Genomic DNA, 23,130 nt, shown 5'->3' with positions numbered 1-23,130 from the left:
CACTAGCCTGTCACCCTGGGCCTGAGCTCCCTTGTGACTTGTTAAGGAAAGTGTGGCCTATGTACTTCATGCTACTTACTTGTTTAATTAGCTGTACTGAGGCAGTGGTTCTCAACCTTCTGTACAGTTTCTCATGTTGTGACGACCCCCCCAGCCATAAAATTATTTTTGTTGCTACTTGATAATTTTAATTTTAGTATTGTTATGAATAGTAATGTAAATGTGTTTTCTGATGATCTCAGGCAACCCTTCCCCCCCCCCCCCACACACACACCCCATAGGCTGAGAGCCATGGTACTAAGGATTGAGCCCTGAGGCTTCATAAATGCTAGGCAAACACTCTTATCACTGAACTACATCTGCACTGAGCCTTCCCCCGCCCCCCTTTTAATCTATTTTGAAACAGAGACTCAAGGCTGGCCTTGAACTCATAGGCTGGAATGTGTCATCTTCTTGCATCCTCAGGCTCTTGAGTAGCAAGGCCCTGGGATAATGGCCGCTGCCACCAGGCTGGGTCAAACCTTTTGTTGTTAAACTCTTAGGAATGATGTCAGAGTCTGTGAAGTCCGTTAAGATGATGCTGGATGCAGAGAAGAGTGACAGTTCTCCCTGTTGTGTAGCGGAGCTAGAGGGGGGAGAGCTATGGGAAGGCAGAACTGAGACTAGAGTAGATGGTGGCAAAACAGTGCCAAGAAGCAGGGTTCATCAGAGTGGCTGTAATTAGAAGTAGCCTGACCAAAATAGCCTTCCCAGCTTCACTGGGTGCAGCTGCAGGGCCAAGTTACTGTGGTGAAATTCTAACTGTCCCTTCAATCTGTCACTGTCAAAGTGACTTTTCTGCCAGGGATAAGAGCAAGGATGTGCACTGATGATCTTCTTCCATGGGATGTGGAACATTACCACCTTGAAGGAAGGTGACATTTGTTAGCTTTCAGACACATTTCAATGTCATTTTATACCCAGCTAGTTAGAATCTGAGTCAAGAGCTGGGTGGTGGTCAGCAAAAGAAAGAGCCTGGCGTGAGCCTGACCAGGCTGCGGGGGAGTCTGCAAGATCCCTGAGAGAAGGCAGGAGCTTTCCCCTCGCACCTAAGTCCACACTTGTCATGCTGCATTTCTCTTTCTCTAAAGCAGTTCCAAACCCTTATACCTTCTGAGCATGTGCTCCATCACTGAGGTGCAACCCGGAGCCAACAGTGATCTATTGTGAAACACCACTTCTCAAAGGGTGGAGGAGCAGAGGGAGTACAAGATGAAGGAAACTTTGAGGTGTTGCCAGGGAGTGTTTCTGCTTTGTGTTGGAATATGTATTTAGGGACCAAGAGAAGACAGCAGTCATTTTCAAGTCATTCATCCCTCAGGTAGGTTCTTTGAATCTCCCATTGGCAGGCAGTTATTTAATTAAATGTCTAATACCTATTTTAGCCGGCTTATTAGTATTAGAGTGGTCAAATTTATAATCTTAACATGAGTAGATTATTTTTAATGTGATGATATATTTTTAATGCATTAAGGGCATCTTATATTTATTCCTGTTTTATAGAATGTTAAAAGGACAGCAGTATAATAAGGGGAAATGGCCTAAGACCCAGAGGGCTCTCAGGTGTCCACTGTGATGGTGTCTCTCTTGGTTTTTCCCTTAAACAACTTGCTTACAATTTTTCTGAGTTTATCTCTGGGTCTGTCTTCATCTCTATATGGAAGCGTTTGGATTAGTTTATCTCTGTGGGCTCTTTTTGCTAAAAAAAATTCTATGACTCAGTCAGTTATTACTTTGTTTTCATCTGACAGCCCACAGGACCCCCTGGGAACTCAGTGAGTGAAATCAATCTGCTACCCAATAAATATTTATTGAGTGCCTACTAAGTGTGCAACTCTCCAAAGACCAGTAGGGAATACAATCTAGGTGATTTGACAAGATGTGTACAGCAAGGAAGACAATAACACATAACAACTACGGATAAGTGCTAAGTGTGTGCGCCACCACAGAACACAGGGAATGGGTGGGTGCCAGGTCTGGGAGTGGCCAAGAAGTGCACTGCATGGGTGAACACCGGAAAGCTGGAAGGAGCTTCCTGGAGAAGGGCTAGAGAAGTCTGCGAAGGCTAATCTGTGGAATAATAGTCTCCTGCTTGTTCTGTGTGGCACTGTTGAGTGAGAAAGACACTAGATTTAGAATCGGAAGACTTGGCTTCTGGTTGCAGCTCTGCCACTTACAGTAGGATATTGTGCTGCAAATCTGAAAGGATTTACTCTTTGGGGAAACAAAAGGCATGTCTGACTCTGTATACGTAGAAATATGAAGCAAGATACTGTGTGTTAAAATGATAGTCCTATAGTAGCTCCCGCAGATGTCTGCTACAGCTCCAAAAATCTTTCAGTGACTCTAAGCTGTGTCATCAGACACTGACAGGTTAGGTGCTAGCTGAGGCGCTCTGCATGGTCTTTGTTTACTAAAATGCCACCTTGCTACTTGTGTTCTCTTCCAGTGTCCTCAGAATCCTGTGGCTATTTAGACTAGGACTCAATAAAGACCAGTCTTCCTAGCCGCCCTGGATCCCTTGTCTTTTCTCCTTTTCTGCCTCTCTCTCTTCCTCTCCCCGTCCCCCTGGTTGACTTTTCCTTCTCATACTTCCTTTGTTCTCACCAACATCACTTCAGGTACAGGAAGTTCATGCCTGTCTCTGTGTCGAGACCCTCTGCGCATGTGCTCCATCGAGGTGCTGCTGGTGCCGAGCTTGAGAATGGGGAGAGTGTGCCATCTGAGTGCCCTAAACAGCTAGGCTGCCAGTGTTACCACGCTTAGCACTGCAGGAGAAACAGGCAGGGGGTGCTGTGCAGACTGTAGACAAGACAGTGGGGCCCTCAGCTGGGCTGAGGAGAAAGAAGACATTCACTAGAGAAAGAAGGAGGTCTGAAGCCAGAGATTCTGCTTCAGGAATCAGCAGTGGCAGTCCTGTGTGGACAGAGGAGGTGATTTGGTGCAATTCAGCAGAGTTTTTAATCTAGGAATCTGTTTTATTTTTGAAATGCTGAGTTTTATGTGATGATGAATCACGCAAATTCACATGTCCTGCAAATAGTTGGAAATGTGAATGCATGACATATTTAGCAGTGAGTAGACTGATTTGGCTGAGTTGGAGGCACGTGTTTTTTAGACCATTTACTTTTTCTTTTTCTTTTTTTTTTTTTTTTTAAAGCTAGCTCTAAGGGCTGGTGAGATGGTGCAGCAGTTACTAAGGGCTGGTGAGACGGTGCAGCAGTTACTAAGGGCTGGTGAGACGGTGCAGCAGTTACTAAGGGCTGGTGAGACGGTGCAGCAGTTACTAAGGGCTGGTGGGATGGTGCAGCGGTTACTAAGGGCTGGTGGGATGGTGCAGCAGTTACTAAGGGCTAGTGAGATGGTGCAGCAGTTACTAAGGGCTGGTGGGATGGTGCAGCAGTTAAGAGCATCTGCTGCCTTCCAGAGGAGCCCCAGTTCTGTCTCCAGCACTCACTTCAGGAGGCTCAGAGCACCTACAATTCCAGCTCCAGGGAGATCCGAGGCCTCTGGCATCTGCAGGCATCCACATCACATGCAATGCCCATGCACAGGGACCTGCACGCGTGCACACACACAATTTTTAAATGCCACTTCTAATATTTTTTGCTCATGTTATTTAGGAGGCACCTATTGTCTCCAAAGAAAGACATCCATTTCTTCTATAAAGCAAGCCTGTGGTCACTATCGCAGTTTCTCTGTCATAGGAGAAGAAGAAGAGTCAGGCAAGCCCATGCTTGGTTTTATGCCTTCATTTTATTCCACTTGACTGTAATGGTTGGAGATAGAGGAGAATGGTGTTTGAAGATGGGTGTTGTCTGTCTTACTGCTGCTTAATATGCTCAAGTATGAGGACACTTGAGGCACATCTGTCATTCTCCTCACTTCCTCAGGGGTTTGGCCAACTTGGAAGTGCCCTGGTACTGGAGCGGAGCTGGCGTAACAAGTAGAATGCGGGTTATACTTGTGTTGTACTCGTCGCATAGCCATAACCTTGGCATTGCTGGACAAGTGAGTCTGTTAAATAGGAGGCGTGATGAGATTACAGCCCTGCAGACATCCTGGGGCACACTAAGATTGTCTGTGCACTGAGCAGAACTGTCGGGTGTTAGGCTTCTTCCCCTCTTTACTAACCCATTATGACCCATATTTTCAGAACTACAGTCTCCACTATTCAGATGTATGAAGGGGCTTAGTTGTTTAATTGTACTACTCTTCATCTTGTTCCCCCATCGGTTGTTCTCTCAGGAGACCAAGTGTGGCATGCTCACCGTGGTCGGTGGAGCACGCATGGAGTAGGTAGTGAGTTTGGTTCATGCATACACTAGCATATAAAATTCACTGTTTTGCAGGGCGAATGTGAAGCAGCATCTCATCACTTGATTTTTAGAAGGTGGGAACCTGCATCTCTTTGGTTTTATCTCTTTTCTTCCCAGTCTGAAGAATGCTATTGGAACTCAGTAGAGCATGGCCTCTGAATGCAAGCCTAATTTTGTTGGTGTTGTTTTGTTTTGTTTTGTTTTGTTTTTGGTTGGTTGGTTGGTTTTTTGAGACAGGGTTCCTTTAGCTGTCCTGGGCTCACTTTATAGACCAGGCTGGCTTTGAACATTCAGTAATCCGCCTCCCTCTGCCTCCCAAGTGTGGAGATTACAGGCGTGCGCCACCACACCCAGATAAGCCTAGGATTTAAGTTTAATCATTATTAAGTGATTCATTTTTAATGAAATTTCAGTGGATATGTGAGGCAGCATATTCACGGAGGGTTTTGTTTGTTTGTTGTTGGGGTTTGTTTTGTTTTGTTTTTTTAACCTCTTTCCCATTTTACCTTTGACTTCCTACCTTTACTCCGAAGTATTTTCACCAGTCCTTTTATGTATGGGTAGACTGGCTTCTAACTGCATCTGTCGAGTTCCTAAGCCTGACTGAGTCCACTCATACCAGTCTCCATCGTTTTCATTCCCTTCCCTGTGATCTTTTCCCTTTTTACTCTGATGGTTAAAGAGCAGAGAAAAATACCAGCTGTTAGAAGATGGGTGTCATTTTATTACAGCTTACGTTCCAGCCACATCGTCCTTCTAACTTTCCCAGATGTTTTGCTTCTTTGGAAGTGCACTTCCCCATGAGGAGAAGTGATTGTGACCTACTAATACACATAATCATTGTTCCTAGGCGTTTCCCTTGTTTCTTTGTTGTTTGTTTCACTTCTAGAGATGGGCTCTCAGTGTGTAGCTCTGGCTGGCCTGAAGCGTGTTCTTCCCTCCTGCCTCTGTCTTCTGAGTGCAGGTATTACAGGCGTGCATCACCACACTTGGCCATAATCATGGCATTTGAATTTCTAGGTTTGTGTATGTGCATGCGTGCGTGTGCGCGTGCACGTGCTTTCATAGCTCTTGGCAGTAAGGTAAGGCCTCATCTGTATTTCCTGCTTTCCTTAGCCTCCTGCATGCTCTGGTTATAAGCCACTAGACTCAGTTCTAACTATCATGCTGGCATGTTCATGTGTTTGAAATCAGGCTCTTTGTGAGCCATGCTGCACTTCATGGTCATTTAATTGCAGCTGGTTTGTCAGAACAGACACTAGGCACTCAGAACCTCTGGTGAGGCTGCTTTGCCCCAAGCCTCACTGTTCTTCATTCTGCCTCAGATAGGTTTCTGGTTCCCCTCCCAAGTCACCCTCAGGACTGCAGCTGACAAGGGACACAGAAGCATTGAGCCATCCCTCTTGTTCCAGTCTGTATTGTGAATGCTCAGAGAGTCTCTAGCACTGTCAAGATCTCTCTGACTTCCCTGAAGGTGATACTTGTTAAATGGCAAAGATTTAAATATCAAATTGAATCAGTTTTAGAACTACATAAATTTAAGGAGGAAAGCTTTTGGTTTGGTTTGGTTATGGTTTTCTTTTTGTTTGTTTGTTTGTTTTGTTTTTGTTTTTTAAGATACGATTGAGGGAGAGAACTTAGAAAAATCTATAAAAGATATGTACCACCTCAAATGTTCCCAATTATTGATGTTTCTGAAACAAAGCATCCTGTCTGCACATGCTGCTTGGTTGTGTGAGAGCGGCACCTGGCCGTCTGGGGTAGGAAAAGGGTTGGGCAGGGAGCCATTCAGCCAGTAGAAACTGGGAGACCAAAGACATTGTTATGGAAATGTGCGAGGGAGTCTTTGGAAAGGTGATCCTATTAGCTTCAAAACGCTATCTGTCACATCCTGCGATTTTGTTCCTTTTTTAGGTCTGGTTGGAAAATACCCACTAAAGATTTTTCTTCCTTGTCCATTGTCTCTTTCAGTCCGTCTTGTGCTGAAATTTTGCTCTTTCCTTTATAGACATATTTTTCCCCAAGCTTTGAGAAGCCAAGTCTGTCACCAGCCTAAAGTGCTGGGTTCCTGCCTCTAAGAATATGAATGCTGGAGGTCTTTGTGTGAACAGAAGATCTTTATGGAGCCTGGTTTGAAGGGCTGTACGCCATTAGGCATTTGGAATAGTATCAGGGTTAATCTTCATTACCAACTTTATGGGACTTAAGATAGCCATGGAAGGACATCTCTGGCTGTGCCTCAGGGTGCTTCCAGAAAGGTGTGACTGGGCAGGAAAGACCTACGCTGAATGTGGCCAGCACCTTCCCATGGACATGGGACAGAACGGAAGCAAGGTGAGCATCAGCGGTCATCTCTCTACATCTGCATTCTGGGATGCAGTGTGAGCAGCTGTGTCATCCTCCTGCTGCCACACAGACTCACCCTCACACTGGCAGCCTGAGGGAGCCGTGCTCAGGTATTTTGCCACAGCTTGAAGAGCAGTAACTGATAGTCAGAAAGCCCCCATTCTCCATATGTCCCCAGGAGTCTTCTGATCTGTCTCCTTGAATCTTTCATTGAATTTCTTCATTGAACCTTTGCTTCTGTACTGCCTCAGTTGAGCTGCAAAGGCAGCCATAAGCCCTCTATAGATAGATTCTGGCCTCAGTATCAGGTCCACTGTAGCATGTGTCTGAACAGCTGATGAGAAAAAAGTGAGACCAACCATTTTTATGGAGCTCTGAGGGGAGTCTGTAGCCCAGCACTTGTGAGAATGCCTTCACTTGCAGCAAAAGTATAGTCAGCATGCAAAAAAGAAGTCGCTGCTGTCTTCCAGCATCATGCTGGTGTAGCCGTTGGGGGTGTAGGTGGCGGAAGCCTCCACTGTGTGCCTCACCTCTCACAGTATACAGGCAGGAAGTGCAAGTTGTGCGTGCGGTTTGACCATCAAGTCCTGGAATTACTGTAAAGGTGTGTGGCGAGTGTGTGCAAGTATGCACACACTTGAGATACGCGAGGTGCCTGTGCTGAGCATACTGAGCTTTAATGACCATGCAGGCCTTTCCCTTCCGTTTCACTGAGATACACTGCAAAAGCATTTCTTTGTGGGTTTGCTTTATTCTGAGTATGTGCCTACGTGAGTTTGCCTTAAGGAAAATATTTTCCTTTTATAATCTCCATGGGCACCTCAGTAACTGATAAAATGCAGATGGTTTTTAAGTGGAAAGTATTAAGCTCAAAGGACCTAGATAAAAATCTGAGAGCCTAGAGCACTGAGTTATCTGTTAGCCCTTTCAGATGGAGAGTGAAGGGGGTGGCCTGCAGAGACGAGACTGTTACTCTTCTGCCCACTCTTAAGGTCTTTATCCATTTGACCCGGGTTCTATTTATCATGGGAAGTATTTTTGGTTAGCTCTACTTCTAGGCACCGAGTAATGGAAGTTGCGCAATGTCTGCGTGAGGGAAGTATATGCGTGCGTATACAGAGAGGTTTCTTTTAACCCTCTCTGATGAATATGCATTAGCATTGACTGTGACGATAACCAGACGGGTAAATGCGTCATGTCTAATCAGCTAACTCATGAAGTAAGAGCATTATTGAGAAACTCTCTGTCTTTTCATAATTTAGCTCTGAAAAGTTAGCGGTGGTTGGTGTTTGTAGACGAATGGAAGCAATTTCACCTGGAGGTACTTAGAGCTCAGAGGAGGCACAGCTGCTCACGGGAGAGCCTGACTTGAAGTATCAAGGCCCAATGGGAGGTTATGGAATTTGTACATGGGCAGAGTGTGTGGCAGGTGCACACATCCATGTAGGAAGGTGGCTCAGAGCCAAAGCCTTAGTGCCCGGCCAGCAGCTCGGTAGGAGGTGACCGCAGTGACACAAGCTTGGTTCCCTTCAGGAGTGTGTACCCTGAGGGCAAGCACACTGAAGGAAAGGAGGAACGCCGTGCTGGCACTTGTGTCACATCATTTTGTATTGGTGCGGCTTCTCCAAGAGGTAGATGCCAGGGAGGAACCTGAAGTGTCTTCTGGAGGAGAATGAGAAGGAAGCTGTGAGAGGCCGTGCGACCAGAAAAGCCTTCCGTGGGGAAGGGAGGGGATGGAAGGCTGGGAGGAGGAGTCCAACCTGGGGCAGTAGGAAGGACAGCTTCTCAAGTCTGATGGTGAATCTTTGCTGTGGTTTCGGTGTATCCTTCTAAATTTACTTGTTGCCTTTCCAACACAACAGTTTTGTTAAACAGGGCCTAAGAAGAGGCGATTGGCTCACGAAGGCAGAGTCTTTGTGAAGAGAGTAACATAGTTTTCTTGGACCAGCTTAAGTTATCAGCACAGTGAGCTCTTTGAAAGCGCTCACTTAGCCCTGTATGCTGATTTCAGCATGACGGGCCTTGACAGATGCAAGCACCGAGGTCTTAGGCTTCTTAGCATTCAAGAGTAGGAGCCAAATACCTGTCTTTTCTTTGTAAATTATCCAGTTCTAGGCATTCTGTTAGAGGTAAGAAAGTTCTCAAGTCCAAATTAAGTGTCAGAGGAGTCCCATGTCTCTCAGTGGTTAAACAGCCTTAAGGTCTCTCTACTGGGCTAGTAGTGGCTGATGGGAAACATAACCTGGCCTAAAAAGCAAACAAAACAAAATGATGGATTTTAGGGCACAGTAGTAGGGCTGTGGTCAGAGAGCCAAGAACCATGTTGTTTTCATGTCTGCCACTTATGGTTTTCAATAAATGTATGTGGAAATAATAGATTGTAAGAGTGGGCTCTCCGATAAATGCTAATCCCAGAACTAGGTAAGATACACACGATGAGCCTGAAGCTTGTCGTGCTAACGGAGAGGAGATGCTCAGACATCAGTGGGGGACTGAAGCGGGCGCCCTTATTTCCAAGTTGGGAGCAATTTAATACCAAAACAAAGAGCAGCAGCAGCAGCAGATTATAGCTGCATAGAAGGAGAGCCTGCGAGCTGACAGAGAACTGACTCAGTTAGTGACTGCGGAGTGCGATGCGGGATAAAATTATGTAGTTGACAGTGCTTCTTCACAAACTGCCTGTTAATCCAAAGAGGAAGAGCAGCCTCACAGTACAGACTCCTGTCAGCTGCTGTTCTAACCAAGGGGTCAAGGGGTAACATCACCAGTGCATTACCACACCAGAAACAGAAAAGGCAAAACAACTGGCCTCTTTCAAAACTACTGATTCTCCTGGGCCTGGGGGCTCAAGCCTTGGTTAGCCTGGGATTCACCAACAGATCTCTGTGAATCCCAGACTAACCAAGGAATACACAGAGAGACTGTCTCCAAAACAAAGCAGACACAACCCCACTCCATGCTGTCAAAGACAGAGATGGTTTCATTTTAAAGAGATACAGAACCTTAACGGCGCTCTCGATTCTGAATTACATCACTCATCTTTCCCTACACTATCTGTGGTCAGCTGCTACACATAAAAATGCAGGAGTATTTTCAATATTGAAGTCTAGGGAGGCAATAGAAAAAGTAGACAAAACTATTCTCATGCTTAGAGCTTCCTGTAATTAAAATTTTATTTTTATTTTTTTTCAGCCTAGTCTACAGAGCAAGTTCCAGGACAGCTAAGGCTACCCAGGGAAACCCTGTCTCAGAAAACAAAACAAAACAAAAAAAAGATTCTTATTCCCTTTTCATGGGCTTAATGCCCCTTTGTCCACGTTTGTAGAATATAGTGTCTGATGGCCTGAAACTGCCTTCTAGAGGGAAGCTAGGCTTGCTGTAACCTGCATGCTCTGTGGAACGGATAGGTACTCTTGTAGGCACGGTGAGAAAGCCTGTGCTTGACCCCGTGCCATGTGTTTTCTGCGAACACCTGATGCTGCCTTATAGCAACAGTTAATGGTTAATAGAGCCCTTAATGTCTCCTTTAGTTTGGAAAAGCATTTCAATCCCAACATTAATGCTCTTTCTGGCCAATGCAGAGAGATGATGTAATGTCGGACAGCCAATGCCCTGTTAGGTCTGTTGTTATATGCTGGTTGTGAATTAGCCATTGCGCCAGCCGTGTAATTGTGGTAGAATTACTGACACAGTCAAGAAAGCAATATAATGTCACGGAATATGGTTTAATGTTTTCTTTTTTACTTACTTGGGCACCTGATCAATGCACTCATGTTAGGTTCTAGCCATCTTTTGCCAGGAGAAAAATCTTCCTAGCCTTTTGTTAGCAGCCAGAAGAAATAAACCAAACAATCAAGTGCTAGATCTAGACTAATTCTATTTGTGCTGGCTCTCATTTTTCCCCCTTAGTTGTGGTCTCAGGTAATGGAAAATAGACAGACAAAGTAGAGAAAGCCTGTAAAATCTCTTGTCCTTTTTTTCTGTGCTAGGCAAGCTTGGCTAGGGAAATCCTTTTAGAATTCCAGCACTGTATTTACAAAATGACTAGGAGATTTTCTTATGCTTTAAAGAGTATCTCAATTTTCTGGATGTTTTAAAACAAACTAACTTGCTGTAATTTTTCCCCTTAGTTTTTTTTTTTTTAATTCTACATAAGCTAATTCCAACCCCCCCCCCCCCAAATTTTTTTTTCATTCTCCACCTTGTGCAAAGTGCTGTGCAAGATAGCTAGGAGCCTGTGCGCTCAGAGCACATTGCCAAGACAGATCAACAGTGAGTTAAAAGCTGTTATTATAATGCACTGTTATTACATGATGCCTTCTGATGCTTTATCACCAAGACATGTGACTTTCACATGCCTGGAATGTAGTAAATACTCGGTAATGAGATTGTTATTATTTCCTGTGCTTTTACTCTCTATTCCTGAGCACTGGCAACTGTTCCTTCAGGGAAAATCCGTAATTAGGAAAAGAAGCTAAGAGCTGCAGAGCTTTAGGGGGAGGGGAAAGGAAAGTAGTGGGCAGGCTGTGGAGTGAATTGGGAATCTGAGGCCTCAGGAAGTCTGGTAGCAGGTTTAAATTGGTTTGTAAACATTTGCTGATGGGATGAGGAGGGCAAGGATGATAAGTAGGGGAGGATTGTACCCAAGGTCTCTGTTGGCCTGGCAGGTACTCAGTAATTCTGGGAATTAATTTGAGTGCATTAATGGGTGTGAATCATTAAACACTTGCACTGTTTTGCTTAGTATTCTCCAGATTTTCATATCAAAGCTTGTTTTTAATGAAAATTTCTTGCTTGCTCTGCCATTGCCTCTTTCTCCTCTAGACCTCATACATTGACTGTAAAATGTCAATGCTCCATAATTCAGAATGCAGCAACAAACATTTCTTTATTCTCTTGGCATTTAAAATCACTAAGACATCTCCACCTGTCAAAAGTGGAGATGACTTGTGAGCCACTCCCTAGCCTTCTAGCTTGATGGGTGGGTATAGCCATTCTCCTGCCCTCGTAGGGCTCCTCGATGACAACCTTAGTGAAAATCCTCACCATGAGTCAACATCTACATCTGCTGATTTGGGGCTGTTGCTCTCTCTGTGCTGCCAAGCACAACTCTGTGATAATGACAGCGTATGCCAGCACGCTTCTGCAGGGACTCAGGAGACGGTGGCCAGCCGAGCAGCCTCTTTGTGGGAGTGGATTTTAAGAAGTGCTAATTCCATGGCGGTGTGGAGATATTAATAATCGCGCTGGCAGTAGATAAGCAGGCAGCAGAGGGGCATATAATGAGAACAGAATCAGCCACAGCATCTCTCCCTTTACCACCATATTTTGTGCTGCTTCTCTGAAAAGTCTGTTCTCCTAGGTTTAGGTGGATAGACTCCTTCCTGGTTTAAACAGACAAGGCCTAGTGGAGCTGCCAGCAACCCTACCCTGTCATTTGCTGAGGATCACCAGTGAGCTAAGAGTTAACTCCATTTTCAAGCAGTACTAAATCATAGCATATGGCACAGTAGCCTATTGCTTACTGTACCCTCTCCCTAAAGGGCAGCGAACCAGATGGTGTGAGTGGGGCCTTTGGTGCAGTAATGACAGACACAAAGAAAGACATAACCACCACTCCCCCTCAGTGGTACCGTCTCTTACTTTCCACCATTTGATATTGACATTTTATTATTGGTTTTTTTGCAGTTGGCTTTTCATATCAAAGTTCTCTTTCCAGGCTAGGGAGAAACCATCAAAAGAGCTTCATTAGTCATTTGAGTGCCATTCCCCATGCACTATTCTCAGGATAGTGGTTGGACACAACTTAAAAAGGCATGTCACAGTCTGTAGTGGGCACAGTGTGCACAAGAATTACTTGAAGGCAAATTCTCATTTGAGGTCTGTTGTCAGTTGGAGTGTTGTTCCAAATCTGATCACCTCAGATTTTATTCCTCCTCCTTCATTTGTTCCCCACCTGGTTTTCATCTATCAGAATGCCCCTTTCTGCCTTTCCCTCTCCCCAGTTTGTTCCTGACTCTTCTCCACCCCCACTTAACATGGAAGATCTACTGTGAGTAGTGAGAAGAGAGGCGTGCTGAGTATCGTGTTACACCAGTGTTGGTCACACTGTGGAAGTACACCTAGCCATCCCTTAGGTTCCATAAAGGCTGCGAAGGAGCCTGAGAAATTTAGGTCGTGCATTTATGTGCTCATTTTTTATCTGTGTGCCTGTTATTTCATAGTAGACTTTTCTTGAGGGCGGTAGCTTGTTTATACCGTTCTGCAATAGCCTGGCCTAATGCAGGCTTCCTACAGTCAGCTGCTGCTGGTTTTGTGTACGGGTTGATGTAGCATCTGATGCCACTAGCAAGAAAAGTGCTGAGCTGGGGATCTTTGCTACTCAGTTTTATTTGGATTCCAGCTTAACATCCTCAGCCTCTTCCTCCCACTGCCGGAACACATTGTGACCTCCAGGTGCTAACTGATGTTGTTCCTGTTGACTGAGCCCCATCTGCAGCCCCAGTGTTCACTGACCTATCTTTTCCGTTGCAGAAACATTGCTGAGGCTCTTGTCAGCAAGGGCCTAGCCACGGTGATCAGATACCGGCAGGACGATGACCAGAGGTCTTCACACTATGATGAGTTGCTGGCTGCAGAGGCCAGGTAAGTCGAGAAATTGCTAAACATGCTGAGACCTATGCCTCTACCTGAGCAGAGTAGATTGGAAACAACATGCAGGTAGAGTCTAGATAATTTTTGTCTTTCAGCTTTCACCAGTGGATGGCAAGAGAGCATCCTTTGAACTTTCTGCTTAACCGTGATTAAGTACACTTAGGCTCCCCCCTCTCCAAATCTGCAGCATACAGAATGTGGCCACCCTGTGTTGACATTAGAAAAGGAAGGAAGCATGGGTGTGAGCACCTCATGATGATCATCGCTGTCCTTGGGACTGCTGGGAAACTCTGGCTCATGTGTGCAATGCATTTGGCTTTTTGTCTTTCCTTCGGAGGCTCCCCCATTCCTTTCCCTCTACCCCTCTTCCCTTCCTTCTCCCCCCTCCCTGCTTCCCTTCTCTATCCCCCCTCTTCCCTTCCCTCTCCCCTCTTCCCTTCCCTCTCCCTCCCTTTCCTCCCCTCCTCTTCCTTTCCCTCTCCCCCCACTTCCCCCCCCCTGCTTCCCTTCCCTCTCCCCCCCTTCCCTCTCCCTTTCTTCCATCCTCTCCCATTTATCACCTCTAGACCTTTTGTCATGTACAAAGGAAATGAAAACATTTATTAGGAAATGAGTTTTGGTTTCAAACACTTCTAACAGCTGGCAGGAAAGCGTTTGAGAGGCCCTGTGACATTTTCCTTTTGTCCTTCATCCTTGTGGCTGGTTACCCAGAGGAGAAATGTAGTGCTCAGTTGGGTTTCTTGCCACTGACATTCCTCAAGGCTCATATTCTAAGAGACTTTGGTCAGTGGTGCTGGTCGTTCCATGGTTTTCAAACTTCTTGAGACCCAGTAAGAGCTGAACTAATGCTAAATAGTTGTGCGCAGTTCAGCCTTCTGTAGACCCACAAGCTATCCCCATGTGTCAGGGTGGTTGCATGGGTTTGCCTCACTCTGCAGCTCTTCAGTGGCCTTTAGGACCTGGTAGTTCTGGAAGTTTGTGCATCCCATTAGAGAAGGTTTGAGTTGGCACACATGACCTAATTTTGGCTTCACAACTTGTCATTTACATAATTTCTCTCACTCTTTGGCCCAGAACATTGTCTTAATACCCAACATGTCCCTTTTAACACCACGTTACATCCTGCCTGGTAAAATACCTACAGAATGTCATACAGAAGGTCAGCGGGGAAGTCAACCTGTCAGCCTGTTGTGGCCTTTCTGATTCTTTCCTGTGGCTGTTCTCAACTGTCGTGCCTAGTAATGAATCATTACAGGTCTTTGATATAATGCTTAGTATCCAGTAGCCACTAAAATGTAAGGCTCTCTATGCCTGCTTTTTCAGCACTTGGTAGGTTGAGACAAGAGGATCTTGATTTCCAGCCTGGGCTTCACAGCAAATTCTAGGCCAGCCTTGGCTATAAGTAGACTCTGTCTTAAATAATCGTAATACATTAGTAATGTGGTATAGATTCAGAAGGGGTATTTCTCAAAGATAGGTGATCTGCCCTGCCTTCTGGTGAGTCAGTACAGTGGCCTAAACCTCCATGATGAGAAATTGCATACACACCTTTCTTAGTACTCTACAGGCCAGGCCCCTCAGGAAATACACTTTCATTACACTTGTGCAACTCCTGGGGTAGGCCGATGGGCAGCTTGGTCATTTTGATCCAATGACAACTTGAAGAACAAGTGAGGCTTTCACAGTGTCACCATCACCAAGCAGAATGGTGGAATGTATAACCATATTTCCAGGTCTGGGTTCACAGTGCTGTAAGGAAGCACTTAATTCTAACAGGCTGGTGGGCTTGGGCATAATTTGCTAAGGAGCTTAAGAAAAGAAAACCAGAGTCAGCTCTTATTACACTATTAGAAATAGCCACAGTGTGAGGATTATTGTGAGTGTTGTCTAATGAGTATACGTAGATAAGGAAATTTGGGGGACATTCATGTTTTAAGAAGAAAACAAGCCTCTTTAGTGCAAACTTTGTGCTGAAGTAATGTAACAAGATGCTTGCTTGCTAAAGCAGTGAGCTGCCTTGCCTAGGGATAATTGTGTTGAGCCATTGCTTTCAGACTGATGGTGGAAAAATTGGTTTTTGGGTCTTTGCACTGTTGCTGGTTGAGTAAATAGAGAGAAATTAACCACTTCCGCAGGCCAGGAGGCATGCCCGAAGGCAATAGGGCCCTTAAAGGATTAAGAGAAACAGCCAAGAGGAGCCCAAGTGGATTTTCCACTGGACCGCTGTTGTCAGTTAGCCCTAGGATGGTGGCTCAAGCATGCTAACCCCCAGTCAGGTGAAGTGAGAGTCAGGGGCTCCTGCCAGGCAGTGGTGGTGTTTTTATAGCTACTGGAAAGATTTCTCATGCAGAGTGGACTTGTTTTGCAAATGATCAAGCCAGTCTCTGTCTCCAACCGTGTTTGCCTTCAGTTCACCCCGTCCCCCCATGACACCTCTGTCCCTACCCTTGCCTGTTACTTACTCACAGCTTGTCAGAGCTCCTTGTGCATGTGCCTGTGTCCCACCTCCTGCCGGTTTGATGACTATTACCCAGGGTTAGGGCAGTTTTCCCCTAGATGGATTAGCTTTTATGTTTCCAGTTGAACTCTGCTGTGTGATCTGGCGCCCTAGTCGGTTAGGTTTCTCTACCTTGCAGCTTAGCGTCCTCTGCAGATCTCATTAGTAAGTTGTTTACTCCTTTTCTGGGCCATGAATAGAAGCCCTCAACAAGAAAAGCTTTGGTGTTGACCCCAAGTCTCTCATAACATGGACAGTCTTTTGTCTATCATTCCTTCAGCCACTTTTTAATCTTCAGTGATTGTGTACTGAACCAAGCCAACTTGAATTAATTTCCCAAGGAAATTTTCTCGAGCAACTATATCTAAGGCGTTAGCAAAGGCCAAATTAGTAGCATCTACTGCATTCCTGTCAGTCAGTCATTCTGAGCTCTCAGGTCAGTGCAAGGCTGTCATTGTCATTAGTTTCTTCCCACAATGGTGTCGATGGCTACAAATTTCCTCGCCCCTGACCTTGGCTACCTGCTTTTCTCTGGTTATCACTGGTGGGATCGGCGGTGGCACAGCATGCTCTTGCATTGACTTTGCTTTCCAGTGTACTGCTTGGCCATTAATCCTTTTAGAGAAACATTGTAAGCTGTGGGAAAAGGGCAGCCTGTTAACTCCTCTGACTTCTCGGGTCAGCCATGCTGCCCGCCTAGAGTTGATGAGCTTTCTCCTCGCTCTGCGGCTCCTACTTCCTCTGCAAGGGGGTGTGCTCTGCCAGCCCTTCTCAGCTTATCTGATAGGAGCTCAAGGAAGGATAAGGAATGATACTTGCACTCGCTGAGAGTCCAGGTGAGATGAAGGGATGTTCCTGCACAACGACTTACTTGCTTGAGACATGCTCTCCTTTGCTCTCTCTTCGCCTTGCTGACCCTTGGAGGAGCCTTTATTTAGCTGCCGGTCTGCTTATGGACAACCCTCATTATGTCTCAAACGGCTGGCTCATCTAGAGGAAGCCACAGCTCTTTGTTTAAAGAACAAATAAGCCTGTTAATTCCCCAGAGGCAGCCATCCTTTCCAGCGCAGGTGTCCATCATCAGCCACCTCCTCCCTCATTACCTTGTGTCCAGGCAAGATAAGGTTTTGGCATTTCCTGGAGTGCTCTCAGGCCCGTTTTCCTCCTGGGCTCCATTGAGGAGCCTTTGATTTTTGTCCCAGGGTCTGACAGATCCAAGTTGCTTGTCCTTGGAATATTTTTACAAAAAGAATTTAGGTGCACCTGACGCTTAGTTCACTGTGACACCTTTGAATTTGTTTCCTTTTTTGTGGCATCCTATGGGCCCCTAAGGTGCAACCCAGATCAGTTCTTGTCTGCCTGGTTCAAATGTTAAATGCCCAGGTTGGTTTGCTGTGCTGTCTGGATGAAGGTTCTTAGCTTTAGGCAGAGTGCCTGACTTGTGAAGGAAATTCTTTCCCCTTGCCTCCTTTTGAAGAATTTCCAAGCCCCTCCCCCAGCCATTTTTTTTTCCTGAAAAATGCTAGAAAATGTCACATATTCTGTCCCCTGTATTTGCTGTAACACATCCAGTTTGATTTTGTAAAGGCCAACATGAAATTTTTATTCCCGTGGGAGATGCCATTACTGTGTTTTCTTGTTGACATTGTAGCATAGGCTTCAGGCTCCCTAGGGCAGTCAGGGGTGGAAGTCTGCTTGCTTCCATCTGCAGAGTGCAAGTGACAGCGTGGGCAGCCACACCCACCTTTTCATGTGGGCTTATGTTGAACATGCTACTCACATTGCAGCAATGCCTGGAGTCAGATCAAAGCCTGGCTGGTGCCGTGCTCTCTTTGCATCTGTACAAATGGGGAGTAACATCCATGTGTATTCTCTCTCCTGTAGCTACCCAGCTTTCTTTGGAACTATAATATTCTAAACTGAAACATGCCTGTTTCAGCATGTCCCAGCAGTTATGTGTCTTAAACGGGAGGAAAGGGAGTTCACAAAATAAGCAAAATTAGCCAAACAAAACAAAAGCCAGAAAGCTGACCCCTTAGTGTCTTGTTCTGTTTGTTGTTGTTTTGAGACATCCCACTATGTAGTCCTGGCTGACCTGGAACTCATTATGTAGACCAGGCTGGTTTCAAATTCACACACACCTGTCTGCTCTGTCCCCCAAATGCTGGGATTAAAAGCATGTACTACCATACATAGTTTACAGCCTACCATTTAAATTATTTCTGTAATGGATTAGAATTTGTGGCTTACTGCAGAAAAACTCAGATGTTGGGTGTTTATTCATTTAAGACAGTTTTTAATCTCAGATTTTGTGATTTCAGGGTTGGATGTATATATTCAAAAAACATCCATAGCCCAGCTTGACTGTGGGAAACACTTGTATTGAGCAGTCTAGCACCTGGGCAGATTTAACTAGTTTAGATTCATTCTGGACAGAGGGAATGCAGTTTGTGCTATCCCATGAGAAAAGGGCAGGCGTTCTCTCACCTTCTTGTGTGTATTCTGTTTCTTTGTGGCACATTGCAAGCTTGAAAAACTGGTGCTGTCCTTAGTCTCTGAGAGGCAAGCACAAACATGCCCTTCTCTCTGTCTGCGTGGTTCCCTCAAGAACTCACTTTTCTGATTGAGCAAAGTCTCTCTTTAGAACAACAAAAACCAAGTGCTCCTGTCTTGCCGAGTTCTGTATCTCCAGTCTCCAAATCCCACAGGTGGCAGGCTCTTGCTTTTTCCAGTGTGATTGGCAGTGCTCCCCATTGTAGGCTTCTCTACCCGAAACGCTGGCAAAGTGTATGAGCATTTCTATCCGCCTCTGATCAAAGGCTGTATGCTTGTAGATGACCCTTCCTTTGCTAAGCCAGTATCAGTGACATTATTATAAGGGATATAGCTCTCATCAGATGCCTCTTGGCAGTGACTTAGGGGTCACAGTGGACTTGCCAGTATCCACACACTGATAGTCTCACTTAGTGAATGCATGTTTCATGTTCTGAAGTGTTTTCAGGGCCGCTGGAAGAGAAGTGCTCTTGTACACGTGCTCAGTCAGAGCTGCTCTCCTGCTGTTCTCGCACAGAAGGAAGTTTTCTGTAGACTTTCAAGAAGTAGGAAAACGTCATGCCTTTCAACACAAAAGGGAAGGAGATGAAGTCCTCCTTGCTGTACCTTCAGCGGTACTAGCATTTGCTTGCTGCTTTCATGAACAGAATAGGAGGGAGAGGGTGTAGCTCAGTGACAGAGCCCATTTCTAGGATGCACAGGATCAGTCCTCAACACCATAAAACCAAGACAAAACAGAGCCAGTGAGATGGCACAGAGGTTGAAAGCTCTAGCTGGGAAAGCTTGAAGACCCGATATGATGGAGACATCTGCAACCCCAGCACTCCTGCTTGAGATGGGAGATGGAAACAGGAGAATCACCCAAAGCTCCAGGCCAGTTAGCCTGGAGTGTGCAGCTCTACAGCTCAGAAACAGTAACAGGAAACACCCTGCCTCAACAGACTGAAAAGCAGACTCCCAAGAGTTCTCCCCTGATCCCCATCCACACTCAATGAATGAATGAATGAGTGAATGAATGAATGGCAATGTAAAACATTATGACTTGGTAAGTGTAAGAAGTCAATGTACTTGTATGGCATATTTCCAATTTGATAAAGATGCTGAGCTGAAAACATAGCAAGTCTAATCACTTTATAGTATGGAATTTGAATGTGTGTTTCCTACAAATATTTGTCTATTTATAATGTTAAAATTGTTATGTCCTATCAAAAGATGTCTAGCTAGGGTTTCTATTTCTGCAACCAAAATACCATGACCAGAAAGAAGGCTGGAAAGGAAAAGGTTTATTCAGTTTATACTTCCAGGTCATGGTCCATCATTGGTGGAAATCAGGACAGGAACTCAAGCAGGGCTGGAGCCTGGAGGCAAGAGCTGATGCAGAGGCCATGGAGGATGCTGCTTGTGGCTTGGTTTCTTATAGAACCCAGGACCACCAGCCCAGGGGTGGTACCTCCCACCATAGGCTGGGCCCTCCCATACTCATCGCTAGTGGAGAAAATGCCTTAAGCTGGATCTTATGGAGGCGTCTCCTCAGCTGAGGCTCCTTTCTTTTTGATGACTCTAGGTTGTGTCTAATTACACACAAAACCAACTAGTACACAAGGTATAGATGACATGGGTTAACTATCAACCAGTACACAAGGTATAGATGACACAGGTTAACTACCAACAACTCCAAGAAAGCAGATCTTGCTGTCAGGAGCAGTTGTTCAGCTCTGCTTTATCCTGCATTCATTTCTTCTCTTGATTCTCTCTGCCTCATTTTAGTACGTCCTGGATCACAGGCATTGAGAATAATAATGGTGAAAAAAAAAGAGAATGGACTCAGCTTTTTACAAAGCATGCAACCCTAGAAGGATGAACATTAAATAATTTGAGTGGTTCTGCTAGATATTACTATTTTTTCTATTTCCTTTCTGTTCTTGCCTGTTTTCTTAGCCCTTCCTTTTTCATCCTATTTATCATTAGCACTGCTTGCCTTACATCTTTTTCTATTCCATCTCTCATTTCTATTAAAATTTCCCATGACAGTGTCTCCTTGAAATTCGTCGTTTCTGTTCAGCCTCTGTTCTTACCTTCTCAGTAGTTTAATGCTACAGCTTTAAATAAACTAAGATTTCTCACTTTAAATCTAATGACCTCAACAAGTGAAAATTGTCTTTGAATAAAAGTGGAACTACTGAACAGTGTTAAAAACAGCTTTTACCTGAAGCTTTTCTCTTCCCTGATGATTGGACAGACTCCATAACACCAAGGTACTTCTGGCTTTTCGCTTGAGCATCATAGAAAGAAGTAGATGAATCCTTGTCTAGCCTCTTCACAGCTGCACTGCCTCATCCCAGGGCAGCACTGAAACTGGAAAGTGGCCTTTCTCTGAAACAGCCGCTGGCTTCCATTCTTCTTAACTCTGGAGATGCCCCCCCACCCCCCTATTTTTGGACTGCAGTTCAGTGTTACAGTCATGAGGTTGCTAATTGTCTTCCGCACATGGTGGGGTTTTGGGGGAGGTGGTTCACTGTTGGGGAGTAGGCTGGATCAGCTATTGCCAGTGGATGTGGTAACAGGAAAATGCATTAAAAGAGCTGGTTTGGGGAAGTGATTTGAAGACACAGCTGAATGTGGGGAAATATAGCTTTTTCCCTTTCTTCAGAAAAGATGATGCACTCAACATCCAAATAGCAGTAATCAATCTGCATTTAAGGCAGCACAAATGGCCACTTCTGGAGAGCTGTGTAAGGCCTCCGTTTCCAATGAGTTTTCTCCTTCAGGATATTAAGAGGGTCTGTTCACTCCCTCCATCCTCATCTCTTCCTCCCCCCCCCCCCGCCCCCCTGGTTCTGATGTGAGCTGTGAGAGCTCACTGGTGACCCAGGGGAATGGGGCTAAGCTGGAGTCCATCCGCTCTCTTTGCTCCCTTGGGTGTGCCAGGTTTGTGGAGAGTTCTGCCAGTCATGGTCAGATAATAAGCTGGTAAGGAGCACATCTTACATAATATTTCCTGCAATCATTAGGCTGTGCTGATTGTGTTTCTTCAGCGGACATTGTTCCAGACTTGCTTTCTGGGCCGTCTGATCACAGGCGCCATTCTTCAATGCGTGCAGCTGGTCTTTTCAGAGAGCTTGTCTACGGTTGGCCTTCCCACTGTCCTTAGCTAAGTTTTTGGTCCTTCCAGGGGTGTTGAGGCATTTGAAGATCATCATATGGTGAATATAATTTTAATCTGAAATAAACTGTAATGGTGAGGTGATAACTGATTGAGGAACACAGCTGTAAACAATCCATGACCACTGTAAAGCAAATCCCATTACGTGACCTTTTATGGCAGATTTAATCTTCATTACTTTAGCAATTGTAACCATGGTTATAAGCAAAGAGAACAAGGCACGAAGCTGACAGGCTTACACTTCTCTGCATGCCTGACTCCTTTCTTCTTGACTCCGGTCTCCTTCATGCACAGTGTTGGCTCCTTAGTCTTATTGGTTCTGAGTAGCCTTCACCAGCTCTTCACTGGCGTGAAATAGTCAGGAGTGCCATGATGCTTGCTTGATTCAGCTCCTCTGCAATGCCAGGTGGCATAGTGGTCCTGAGAGCTGAGATTGCATTAGGTGTATCCCTAGCCTACTTGGCTATAATCCTGGGAAATCTCTTAGAAGGCAGATAATTTGAGTAATTAAACACTGATCCATCAAGGCACGGTATTGTATAGCTGCTTGTGAATCCACTTCATAGCTTTCTTTCATTTGCCAGCTTCTTTGCATCTCAGTTTCTAGTAACCTCCCTCATGCATTTCTGTTTTATCTTAAGCCGCCTCTGCTCCCCCTCCTGCTTTGGACCCAGACATTGAGAAGGATTACTTCCCATTCCTCCTGCCTTTGCATCAAGTTCAGAGAGCTGAATCTCCAGAGGATGCCAGCAGGTTCAAGCCAGCATAGCTCACACTGGAAAAGCATTTTCTGAAACCTGTGCTAAATATGTGTTGCTTTTTGCTCAAGTCAAAGAACACATTGCACTTTTCTATAACTGGGCTGGAGAGATGGCTCAGTGGGTAGAGGTGCTCGCTGCCGAGCCTGAGCACCGGATTTCCATTCCCTGGGACCCACTAGATGGAAAGAGGGAAGAGAACTAACTTTCAATCTGTCTGTGTAATAAATAAATCAATGTAATTTTTAAAAAGCAATGTAAAAATATTCTATTGCTGCCTTGTGTCTGTTAAGCAACATAATTTATCAAGTTTATTGTGATAAATTCAAGAGTTCAAAATATAGAGATGATTTAGATGAGTAAGTAAGTAGTTGCAAAAGCAAAGATACAGCTTGAGGAGTGAGCTGCATACAGCAATCACCTGAGTCTAACGTTATTCACCAACAGTGTCTATAGAGCCCAGTGTGTTCTGTCCACTGTCCTTGTGGAAGGGGAGCACCAAAGATGCGTCACTTCCTCCTCACTCTGTGCCATAGCAGCGGTTCCATGCCTCAGAGTTTTTAGGAAATGTGTTGAAGGATTATTAATATTTAATATTGAATTATTATTTTAGTAATATCAGCAGTTTCTCCTTAACCAGTCTTATGCCCAAATAACCACACAGAGAGACCAAATCTATTTAATTAGTCTATAGCACAATGCTGCACAATAATTACTCCATCCTAAACCTCAATGCTAATAAAATTTCCTCCCATTCTCATTTCCCACTTTAAAAAGCAGGCGCTTTAAAATCATCTCCTA

At 45.0% G+C, this 23,130-nt stretch overlaps 1 protein-coding gene across 1 annotated transcript in view; it reads left to right on the top strand.

Annotated features, from left to right (window-relative positions):
• The window catches only part of SND1 (staphylococcal nuclease and tudor domain containing 1), a 406,636-nt gene that overhangs the window by 208,442 nt on the left and 175,064 nt on the right, over nucleotides 1–23,130 (top strand). The window contains exon 13 of the mRNA XM_084788021.1: nucleotides 13,239–13,349. Coding sequence (XP_084644147.1) covers nucleotides 13,239–13,349 — 111 coding nt within the window. The remainder of the gene's footprint in view (nucleotides 1–13,238; nucleotides 13,350–23,130) is intronic.

This window comes from Acomys minous (genome assembly GCF_964271855.1).
Source record: "Acomys minous genome assembly, chromosome: 6".
Lineage (NCBI taxonomy): Eukaryota > Metazoa > Chordata > Mammalia > Rodentia > Muridae > Acomys > Acomys minous.
Note: the sequence above shows the minus strand (reverse complement) of the source record. Positions and strands in the feature narration are given on the sequence as shown.